The 11,543-nt window shown below is 49.1% G+C and overlaps 1 protein-coding gene across 4 annotated transcripts in view; it reads right to left on the bottom strand.

Moving 5' to 3' along the window:
• Nucleotides 1-305: 305 nt before the first annotated feature.
• The window catches only part of ZSWIM7 (zinc finger SWIM-type containing 7), a 22,152-nt gene continuing 10,914 nt past the window's right edge, over nt 306-11,543 (bottom strand). For all 4 annotated transcript variants that reach the window (XM_088657567.1, XM_088657566.1, XM_088657564.1 and 1 more), the window contains 3 exons: nt 7,425-7,527; nt 3,257-3,361; nt 306-1,998 (listed from right to left, as the gene is read on the bottom strand). In XM_088657567.1, the coding sequence (XP_088513693.1) occupies nt 1,879-1,998; nt 3,257-3,361; nt 7,425-7,527 (328 nt within the window). In that variant the 3' untranslated portion in view covers nt 306-1,878. The remainder of the gene's footprint in view (nt 1,999-3,256; nt 3,362-7,424; nt 7,528-11,543) is intronic.

Raw genomic sequence — 11,543 nt, 5'->3', positions numbered from 1 at the left:
ATTCACCTGGAAACCTGAGCATTGTGCTTTTTGGATTATTATCTGATACTGAGAGAGAAAAGGCTGTCTAATCAGGGCTTTAAATGGAATGGGCAGCCTTGACAGGTGGTCACTTTTGTTTGAGGTAACTGTATGGTGCTGTCATTTCCTCAGTGAGAAAAATCCGAACCGCCCGAAACAGTTGGGGGGGGGATAGTGCATTCAAACACACACACACCTCAAAAAAATCTCATACCCAAACAAAACTTAATATTTAACTATTCCTCTGGCTTCTGAGGTTTCATCAGATGTTACCTGCCACAGCCTTCCAACTATTTATTACTTTATTTAAATTTAGCTTTTTTTATTGCATAGAGAAGTATTCCTGTACAGCTATTTCGTGGAATAACAGGGTGGGGTAAAGCGCTAAAACACAAATTGCCATTTGAAAGATAAACGGATAACCATTAAGGCGAGTGGTTCCTCAGAGTAAAAAAGGAAGAGCTGCAAAATGCACGAAAAGATCTTCAAGAGACGCCCGAGAGCCAAAAAGCAAGGGTGCCTGCCGCATCTCTGCTGGAAGCGTGTTCTGCGGTTTGGGACAGGCGACACTTCACACCTGACTTCTGAATGGCACCCTTGCCTTTCCCCTGCAAGGGAACCCAGGGGGCACCCACTGTTGTCCTCTGAATTTTGTCCTCACAGCAACCCTGGGAGGTTGGTTAGACATTGTGCCCGAGTGCCTGGCCCAAGATCACTTGGCTGAGCTTCAGGGCTGAGTGCTGGTGTTGGGACAGAACATGTGGCTTCCCTCTCCTAGTCAAATACTCGGAGCTCCACAGCCTGATTTAAGGTGAGGGGGGAGCTGGGCGAGAGAAGTGGGATGGATGGGGTGAAAAGGCTGCACTGGTAAGAGGGGAGAGGCTGTCTGCAAACGATGAGTTTAGGCCAGAGCGATCTGCTTCTACCAGGGGCAGCCTTCTGGGAGGGGAAGGAAGAGAGGGAACGAGAGAAAGAAAGGCGGAAGAGAAAGAGCGAGAGAAGGGGTGGTGCAAAGAAGAGGGAAAATAGGTGGCCTAGCTCACCTTTGGCATACAGCCCCTGCCTGGAAAAACAACCAATTGACTTTATCTATATACATCACAGCAGCATTCTCTTCCCTGTAATAAGGACTAGAAACTTGAAACAAAGCCGATTGGCTCAGGAAGCTGAACGCAGGGTGGAGTTCTACATTCAAATGTGCCCCCACAGAAGCTCAGCAGACACATTCAGCTTGGGAACGCAGAACCAGACTTATGTTTGGTGGCCCTGGGAGAATTTAACCCCCCGCCCACCAACACACAAAAGCTTTCATTTTCTTGCATGCACATATACAAAAATTGTAATGTGACCCTAAGTGTGTGCATGGAGCAATTAGAGGTCCAAGGTAGACGTCTTACCTGCTTCCCCCAGCAGCCAGATGGACAGCGAGAGCAGGGGGATATAATCTTCCACTGATCCCAGTTTGGGTTAAAGCCCTCGCTCCTTTCTTGAAACCCCATGGCCCGTCGGACAATGTCAAATTCAAACCCCCATCACTAGCCATTGCTGGCAGCAAGGGCTGATGGGAGTTGGAGTCTAAGGACGTCTGGATACCCCTCTCTCCGGAGGGAAGGCCTCTTCTAAACAGAGGCATCACTCCCGTGGAGTTTTCACTGCTGCTTCTTACAGCAGGTCTGCTTGGACCACAACTCCCAGTGTCCCTCACCATCAGCCACTGCTAACTGCAAAGGGCTGATGGGAGTTGGAGTCCAGCAGCGTCCAGGCAGCCACACAGGTTCTCTGTTCCCTTGCAGAATCTCGGAGGCTGTTTGTAGAGGAGCAGGAGAGGATTCTCTCTCGAACCCCAGGCCGAGGTCTTCATCTTTCTTCCTCCTCCTCCTCTTGCAACAAGAGTCTGGTCAGCTGCTTGTCTGGGACAGTCAGCTCCTGGCAGGACCCGAGTGCCTGGCTGAGGTAGACAGCGAGAAGGTGCTTACACTGCAAGGGAGGAACGAGAACGGTTAGCAGCACAGCCAAGTGCCCAGAGCAGAGGCAGGATGCTTTCTAATGTCGCTGGGAGTCTCAGGCCGGGGGGGGGGCACATCTGAAGAGCCCCTGGCTGTTGGACCAGTCCCCCCACCCCAAGCCCGTCTTGTCCAGCACCCTGTCCTCACAGGAGAGAAGCACAATAGCTCTCTTCCGTGCATGGTTCCCAGTGTACTGCTTCCGGCAGTGCACAGCCAGCGTGGCTTGTAGCCCCCGATCTAGCCGTATTCTCTATGAACTTGTCTAATAGTCTGTTAAAGCCATCCAAGTTGGCGGCTACCATGACTGCACCTTGTGGCCACAAAGCCATAGTTTAACAACTATGCACAGAGGGCCTTCTGGCGGTTCCCTCGTTGCGAGAAGCCAAGTTGCAGGGAACTAGGCAGAGGGCCTTCTCGGTGGTGGCGCCTGCCCTGTGGAACGCCCTCCCAACAGATGTCAAAGAGGAAAACAACTACCAGACTTTTAGAAGACATCTGAAGGCAGCCCTGTTCAGGGAGGCTTTTAATGTTTAATAGATTACTGTGTTTTATTTTTCTGTTGGAAGCCACCCAGAGTGGCTGGGGAAACCCAGCCAGATGGGCGGGGTATAAATAATAATTATATTATTATTATTATTATTATTATTATTATTATTATTATTATTATTATTATTATTATATAACAATGTGTTGGGTGAAGAAACTTTCTTGTCTGTCCCGAGTCTTCCAACATTCAGCTTCTCTGAATGAGGAACAGAGAAAAACAACTCTCTATCCCCTACCTCAATGCCAGGCACAATTCTATCGACCTCTATACAGTGCTATCTCCCCGCTTCCTTGCAGAACATGGCAGGCTTTGCGTAGGAAAGCAGGGATGCTGCCCGCTGAGCCAGGTTCCCTCGCTACTAGTCTTTTGAGCTCAACAATTCCTCCTTTGCAGAAGTTGAGCGGAACAAAAAGGAAGCGACCCTCAATATGCCGTCGGGCGACAACTCCCTTCATCCAAGCGGCCGTACGATCCGGGGGCTGGTGATAGTTTTGGACTACAACTCCCATCATTCACGAAGCTGTGGCTGATGGGAGTTGTAGTCCAAAACTACCCAGAGGGCTCCAGGTTGGGGCGGGCTGCATGAGAGCCGCCTCACTGCTAGGATTCTCCGTCCCGCTCTACCCATCTCGCCATCGCGGAGCCTCTCGCCCTGAATCGCCTCCTTGCCGGTCAGACTCACCACGAGGCTGTCACCCTTCCGGAGGACAGAAAACATGAAGGCCGGGCAAGAGCAGAAGTGGCAGGAGGCGTAACAAGTGTAGTGTTTGCCTGAGCTTCCAACCACCTGTGGGCAGAGTGAGGGAAAACACATGATTTGCAGCACACACAAACGGAGAGCCATATCTAACGTGGGTCATAACGAAAGCCTGAAGGATGGAGGTGGGCTGGGGTGGGGAGTTAGAAATAGGAGTCTGTGTCAGTGCCATGCTCAGATCTGCCACCCTTGACTGTCTGGAAGCTTGCCTCACAGGGTCGTTGTGAAAACGGCCTTATTCAAGGGTACCCTCAACTCCCGGAATGTAACATCACCGACAACAATTTATGTATACCCCAGTTTTACCCCTGGCAGGGACTCAAGGCAGCTTACAGATAAAAATAAAACACAGCTAAAAACATAAAAGAAGAGCTAAAAACATGGGGAACCAGCTAGCAGGATCTGAGCACAAGAGCAGCCCTCTCCCCTCCTGCAGTTTCCAGCAACTGGGATTCAGGAGCATCGCTGCCCCCAGCCATGGAGGCAGAGCAGAGCCATCCTGGCTAGTAGCCAGCCGTAGCCCTCTCTTCCTCCATGAATTTGTCTAATCTTCTTTTAAAGCCATCCGAGTTGGTGGCCATCGCTGCTTCCTGTGGGAGGGAGTTCCGTAGTTTAACTGTGGGCTGCGTGAAGAAGCGCTTTCTTTTATCTGTCCTGAACCTTCGAAAATTCAGCCTCCCTGGGTGTCCACGTGTTCAGGTGCCATGAGAAAGGGAGAAGAGCTTCTCTCTATCCGCTCTCCCTACGGAAGGAAGGGTGAGATATTGAATGCCATAATGAAAAAAAGAGAGAACCCACGGGCAAGCATGCGGTATCCTTCCTCAGATGCCGACGGCATGAGTGAATTTTTTTAAAAAAATCATTATTTTGAAAAGAACTCTCCGATACCGGAAACAAAAAAGAACGGACGTCTCGTGAAGCAGCTCTAACTGTTTGGAATTTGGAAGATCAAGTCTCTGGGGCCCAGGCCTCTCGGCTTGGTTTTTGTACGGAAAATGCTTCCAGGTTTTTTTTTGTGGGGTGTGTGTGTGTGTAGAAAAATGAAGATGCTAATATTTTCTTTTCTCCTCGTGTTCCTTTGAGGAGGTGGGAGGGTCTGCCAGCCTTCCCTGAGGCAGTCAGAGCGTCCCATAGGGAGGCGTGTGTTGAGATGGCCTGGTTCTGGAGTGTCGGGCCGTCAGGTCTTGGCCTGAGGCGCCAATGTACCACCAATAGTACCACTGTATTCTGCTCTGGTCAGACCTCACCTGGAGTACTGTGTCCAGTTCTGGGCACCACAGTTCAAGAAAGATACTGACAAGCTGGAACGTGTCCAGAAGAGGGCAACGAAAATGGTCAAAGGCCTGGAAACGATGCCTTATGAGGAACGGCTTAGGGAGCTGGGTATGTTTAGCCCGGAGAAGAGAAGGTTAAGGGGTGATATGATAGCCATGTTCAAATATATACTGTAAAATGATGTCACATAGAGGAGGGAGAAAGGTTGTTTTCTGCTGCTCCAGAGAAGCGGACGCGGAGCAATGGATTCAAACTACAAGAAAGAAGATTCCACCTAAACATTAGGAAGAACTTCCTGACAGTAAGAGCTGTTTGGCAGTGGAATTTGCTACCAAGGAGTGTGGTGGAGTCTCCTTCTTTGGAGGTCTTTAAGCAGAGGCTTGACAGGCATATGTCAAGAATGCTTTGATGGTGTTTCCTGCTCGGCAGGGGGTTGGACTGGATGGCCCTTGTGGTCTCTTCCAACTCTACGATTCTCTATTCAATGTCCTGAGGTACCAGAGTGGGCCAGAGGAACATACTTCCTAGCCGAGCTGTCCTGAATTGACTCCAGATTGGGCACAATGAGAGGGTTCTCTTTCTCGGGGTGGGGGGGGGGAATTGCTATTCAGCCCCACCAAAGTGCCTGAGGAAAAACCTGGCGTGTGACCAACAGACGCATCCGCTTCAGTTCCACCTCGCACGTAGGGGAAGGTCTTGGGTTAGTAGCCGCTGCGGCAGCAGAGGAAGAGAGCGCTGAGCCGCCTACTCATCCAAGCCGGGGGCGGACAGAGAAGGGATGCAAAACTGGCATGTGACCAACAGACACAACTGCTCCAGCTCCGAGTGTCATCCGTCACGCAGCTAATCTGGCTCCTGTTTTGGTCCAAGGGCCCGGGAGGAACCACAGGCGATATTTCAGCCTGGCAGGCTTAATCCACTTATTTACTGCTCTGGGGGCAGGCTGCCACAGAAATAATAGGTAATTGAGATGAAAAGTTATCTTTTCCTTTAAAAATTAAAAAAAATTAGCAGGAGCAAACAAACATCAGAGAAGATCTGATGAAGATTAAGCATCTTCTCTCCAGCCAAGACACACACAAACACCCAGTTACATCACACTGCAGCCCCTTGGCAGTTTTGGTTGCCCATTACCAGAGAGGGCATAGAAGGGCCCAACTGTATTGTAGGACCAGAACCCCATGGGCCCACCAAGGAAGATGAATGGTGGAAGATCCAGGACCAAGAAAAGAAAGGACTTCAGGAGGACACAGCGCAGAGCGGCTAACTGCGGAACTCTCTCCCGCAGGAGGCAATGACGGCTGTCGACATGTATGGCTTTTTATGAGAGGATTAGACAAATTCATGGAGGAGGAGGTGATCAATGGCTGCGCTAGTCATAGAGGAATTAGGACCTAGGAGAGGGCCTTGTCTGCAGCAGCCCCAGATTCTTCAAACTCCCTCCACAGAGAGGTGCGTCTGGCATCTTTAATATACAGCTTCTGCCATGGGGCTGGAGAGCCAACTCTCTACTTGGCCTTTGAGAGCTAAGATACCTTCCACGATTTTCCATTCATTTAGGTCACGGCCAATGTGACGCGAAATACTTCTAAATGATGGACCATTTTTCATCATTGTGCTGAGTGCTCTCCCAAATACCTTGTTATTTTTTAGTGGGGTATTTTGTTGACCTTCCTTTGTATTTATTTATTATTTTACTATGTTTTGTTTTAGTCCCTGCATGTTAAAAACCCACTCACCCCCCTTTTTTTCAAGAACTAAGATACTTTTTTATGTGGGACCCATATCTTCAGCTGAATTTATACGGTTTGGTTCCATTTGGGATGCTTCTTATGTATTTAAAACATCACAATTATTCAATCTGCTTTTTCACAACTGCGTTTCCTGGGACATCGTGCATAAGGAATCTTTTAAGTCAGGGGTCAGCAAACTTTTCCAGCAGGGGGCCGGTCCACTGTCCCTCAGACCTTGTGGGGGGGCGGACTATATTATTTTTTTGGGGGGGGATGAACAAATTCCTAAGCCCCACAAAAAACCCAGAGATACATTATAAATAAAAGGACCCATTCTACTCATGTAAAAACACACTGATGCATGGACCGTCCGCTGTCCGGATTGGGCCGGATCCAGCCCCTGGGCCTTAGTTTGCCTACTCATGTTTTAAGGGAACACGGAGCTGTCTGGCCGTGGTCCTTCAGAGGCCTGAGGCTGCTTTCCAGAAGGAAGCAACGGCAGACAGCTCATCTTGGCTTACTTGACCGGGAGGGAGCCTGTCTGCCAGTTTAAGAAGTGAGCTTTTCAATTATTATTTCTTCCCTAAGACGCCAGAGACGGCGGCTGTCTTTGAACGCAGACTGTTTGCTGGGCAGACTCCGGGTGTATTAACCGCGAGGTCTCCCCCACCCCGACTGTCGCTCCTTCCTGGTTCCTCATCGTCCTTGTTACAACATTGCCCTGGGATCCTGTTATCAACAGATGCAAACGTTTTAATCCAGCCAGGGCTGGCGGGAGCTGTGATCCAGAATATCTGGAGGGCACCAGGTTGGCAAAGGCACCCCTGGCTCTGATCAGAAGGAGCAAAGGAAGCTGCCTTAAGCAGAGCCAACCTAGCATAGTATTGTCAGACATACCTGGAGATGCTGGGGACTGAAACTGGGGCCTTCTGCATGCCAAGCAATGCTCCTGTCTCGAGTCCTTCTAATGCTTGCTAAGGGGGATATTTCAGCGTGGCCAGGGTTTAATGAAGTCAATGCCCACACCAGCCTCAGTCCACATTGTACACCCCCTGCCTGCAGGACAAAACCTTTGGGGATCGTACCTGGTAGACCCGCCTTCCGCTGGGAGATGTGATTCGTGTGACTGACTGGCGGTCCACCAAGTCCAGAGCAGGGACGGCAGAAGCCCCAAAGACGAACTTCAGCCTGGGAAGATGGAAAAGGTGCCGGGTTAAGCTTCTAACCGCCAAAGTCTGCCCCCGCTGCCCAAATGCTCTAGGGAAGGTCTCAGATCTACACAATGGGTTTGAAACCGGGAGGTCCTGTTTGAGGTTTAATCCTCTTGGATATTTAAATCAGAGAATCCTAGAACTGTGGAGTTGGAAGGGACCCCGAGGGTCATCTAGTCCAACCCCTGCAATGCAGGAATCTTTTGTCCAATGTGGGGCTCAAACCCACAACCCTGAGATTAAGAGTCTCATGCTCTTACCAACTGAGCTATCCTGGTTTTTTTTTTTAACATTTCACCCTTCCCCACAATAGGTGGGTGAGAGAAAGGAAGTGGCCCAAAGTCACCCAGCAGGGATTGGAACCCAGCTCCCTTTAGTCCTGCTCAGATACTTCTAGCCCCAGGCCTGGGGCACCTGCATGCCTCCAGATGTTGCTGGACTGCAACTGTCATCACCCCATGATAAGTGGGGCTAAGAGGAGCTGGGAGTCCAGCTAAAGCGTCATGAAGCCACCAGTTCCTCAGCCTGGCTCCAACCACTGCACTACACTGCCCAGATAAACTGGCATGCAGTTTTAAACACCTTTTGGATTTCAATACACCTTTTTACTGATGTTTAGGGTATTGGCCAGAGTAGTGCTAAGTATGGTCTGAAACTCAACTTCAAAAAAACTAAGATCATGGCCACTGGTCCCATCACCTCCTGGCAAATAGAAGGGGAAGAAATGGAGGCAGTGAGAGATTTTACTTTCTTGGGTTCCATGATCACTGCAGATGGTGACAGCAGTCACGAAATTAAAAGACGCCTGCTTCTTGGGAGAAAAGCAATGACAAACCTAGACAGCATCTTAAAAAGCAGAGACATCACCTTGTTGACAAAGGTCCATTTAGTTAAAGCTATGGTTCTCCCAGTAGTGATGTATGGAAGTGAGAGCTGGACCATAAAGAAGGCTGATTGCCGAAGAACTGATGCTTTTGAATTATGGTGCTGGAGGAGACTCTTGAGAGTCCCATGGACTGCAAGAAGATCAAACCTATCCATTCTTAAGGAAATCGGCCCTGAGTGCTCACTGGAAGGACAGATCCTGAAGCTGAGGCTCCAGTACTTTGGCCACTTCATGAGAAGAGAAGACTCCCTGGAAAAGACCCTGATGTTGGGAAAGATGGAGGGCACTAGGAGAAGGGGACGACAGAGGACGAGATGGTTGGACAGTGTTCTCGAAGTATCAACATGAGTTTGACCAAACTGCGGAAGGCAGTGCAAGACAGGAGTGCCTGGCGTGCTATGGTCCATGGGGTCATGAAGAGTCGGACATGACTGAATGACAACAACAAGTGCTAAGTAATTCATTCCATCTGATCAGGACTAATGCTCCCCCTCACTCCATCCCTTAAATCTGTTCCAGGGTCCCCCCAACCCTCCAGAGCAGATGTTGGGGGGGGGGGGCGGCACAGGGCATGCATTTTTGGGGGGGGGATTCCACTGTGCAAGTGTAAATCCTTGTACCAGTGGAACAGGTTGGCTGGATAGCATCCCTGAGCTGCAATCCTAAATGTACTTGAGCCCTGCTAAATTCAGTCATTCTCCTATTTGATTTTTGTGAGTAGGTTTTGTGCTGTTAATACATTATTGAGAAGAACCCCAACAGCGATCTATTAACACAGCCAAATTTCCTGATCACCTGTGGCGAGGTATGATCAGATGACCAGGAAGGAAAGCTTGCAAAAAAAAGGTGGTGCGGTTATCCTCCGAACCGACAAATCCTTTTACAGTGTGGCTGTCAAATGAAGTTTGCGGGTTTGGGGACTCTGGCAGAAATCATTTCGCGGGGCTGAGCAAGCACCTGCCAGACCGAGGGACAACATCTCTGCAAATCCTGAGAGCGCGATGCGATGATTTAATGCCCTCCCCAAGAAGCCTTAATCCAGTGATGACACAGTTTCTGCACACGACCAACGTCAGGAGAGGCTGTGTGATTAGCAGGAGGACGTAACCCACTGTCTGACAGACTAGGGAGATTTTAGCTGTTATTTTAGGCTAGGACATCCTACCAGCTGGGGTTCTGAGGGGATAAGGATGCCACGTACCAAAGGTGGCTTGGTGTACAACGTGGAGTTTTGCCTTGATGCCGTACCGACTGCAGCTGCAGACTTTTAAAACGAAAGGAGGCGGCTTTTGGCCGAAGGGCCCAGTTTGAAAACAGTATCAGAAAGATGGGCTTTCTATTCTGGGAAGAGCAGATCTAATTCCGCCTGGGAGCCCGGGACAGAACTCAAGGGATTTTAAAGGCTGCACAGCACAGTTGACCCTAATCTCTACGTCATGGAACGCCTGGCAGATGGACTTGCGCTTAATGCTGTGAATCGGAGAGTCAGAAATGCAAGCATATATGAAAGAGTGCAGCCGGTTGCAGGATCAGGACTTGGAAAGAGACGGTGGTCAAGGATCTCTGGAGGCCCACAAGGATGTCGGTTTCCAAACTCAGAATGCAAGCCCCTTTTACAAATGCCATTCCTTTTTTAAAAAAGTTTTTGTGTCTTTGCATGAGCAGGAAGCTGGTGACAACTCAAGAATGGAACAGCTGTTCGAAGAAAATCCAGAGGGAAGAATGGGGAAGAGAGAGCAGAAACAGCCAAAATAAGTGATGGAGGTTCTCCTTTTCATGGAACATCGCTCTCCTCTCTCAAAATTATTACCGAACTGATTTCTCCCATTCCCTTAACCTTTCACTTTCCAGACTTAGTCCTTGTTTTGAAGCCTTAAAGGAGAAAACAGCTCACATATTTTCAGCGGGTGTTTCACTAATGAGGGCTAGAAACTTATTTATTACTGTTGTTTCAGAAATGGCTAGCAACCCATGTGGACGAGGCAAAACATTGTGGGGTATTGAAAGCCAGTGTGGTATAGCAGTTAAAAGTGCTGCAACATGGCCTAGGAGTCTGGGGTTGAAATCTCAGATTGGCTGTGAAGCTCTCACTGGGTGAACATGGGCCAGTCACAGCCTCTCAGCCTAGCCTACCTCAAAAGGTTGTTGTGAGGATAAAACATACCTGAAGGAGCGTCTCCTCCCCCATCGTTCTGCCCGGACACTGAGGTCCAGTACCGAGGGCCTTCTGGCGGTTCCCTCGCTGCGAGAAGCCAAGTTACAGGGAACCAGGCAGAGGGCCTTCTCGGTAGTAGCACCCGCCCTGTGGAATGCCCTCCCACCAGATGTCAAAGAAAAAAAATCTACCAGACTTTTAGAAAACATCTGAAGGTAGCCCTGTTTAGGGAAGCTTTTAATGTTTAATAGATTATTGTATTTTAATACTCTGTTGGAAGCCGCCCAGAGTGGCTGGAGAAACCCAGCCAGATGGGCAGGGTATAAATAATAAATTATTATAATTATTAATTAATTAATTAATTTATTATTATTATTATTATTATTATTAAACAGTAGGTAGAAGAAACACAAAACACCAGCTTGCTCTCCTTGGAGGGACATAAATGGAGTAAGTAAACAAACCAATACAATATGATGCACTCAAGTGCAAAAACCTGTGTAGCAAAATGTGATGTCGGAGATCCCTAGCATAACCACCCAGCTTTGCCAAAATCCCTGCTCTATCTCCTACCCCTGAACTTTACCAGCTGGTAAGAACAACTGCTTAATATCTGGTGCCTGAGCTCGATTTATACTTCTTCCCTCGTGTGCCGTGTTCTTTCATATTGTAAACCTCAGGCAGCGATTGTTTGAACTGTAAGTCAACAGGACCCTTTCTGGCTGAAGTACAGGGTACAAATGCTGTAAATGAATACAGAACCAGTAAAGGCGGTGAAGGTCCTGTGTGAGTGCCTGGAGGCTGTTGGAGGATGCATGGCGGCTAATGGATTGAGGTTGAATCCTGACAAGACAGAAGTACTGTTTTTGGGGGACAGGAGGCAGGCAGGTGTGGAGGACTCCCTGGTCCTGAATGGGGAAACTGTGCCCCTGAAGGACCAGATGCGCAGTCT

Source organism: Zootoca vivipara, chromosome 14 (assembly GCF_965207765.1).
Source record: "Zootoca vivipara chromosome 14, rZooViv2.hap1.1, whole genome shotgun sequence".
In the NCBI taxonomy this organism is placed as follows: domain Eukaryota; kingdom Metazoa; phylum Chordata; class Lepidosauria; order Squamata; family Lacertidae; genus Zootoca; species Zootoca vivipara.
The sequence above is the reverse complement of the archived record's forward strand: the minus strand, read 5'-3'. Positions and strand labels throughout refer to the sequence as shown.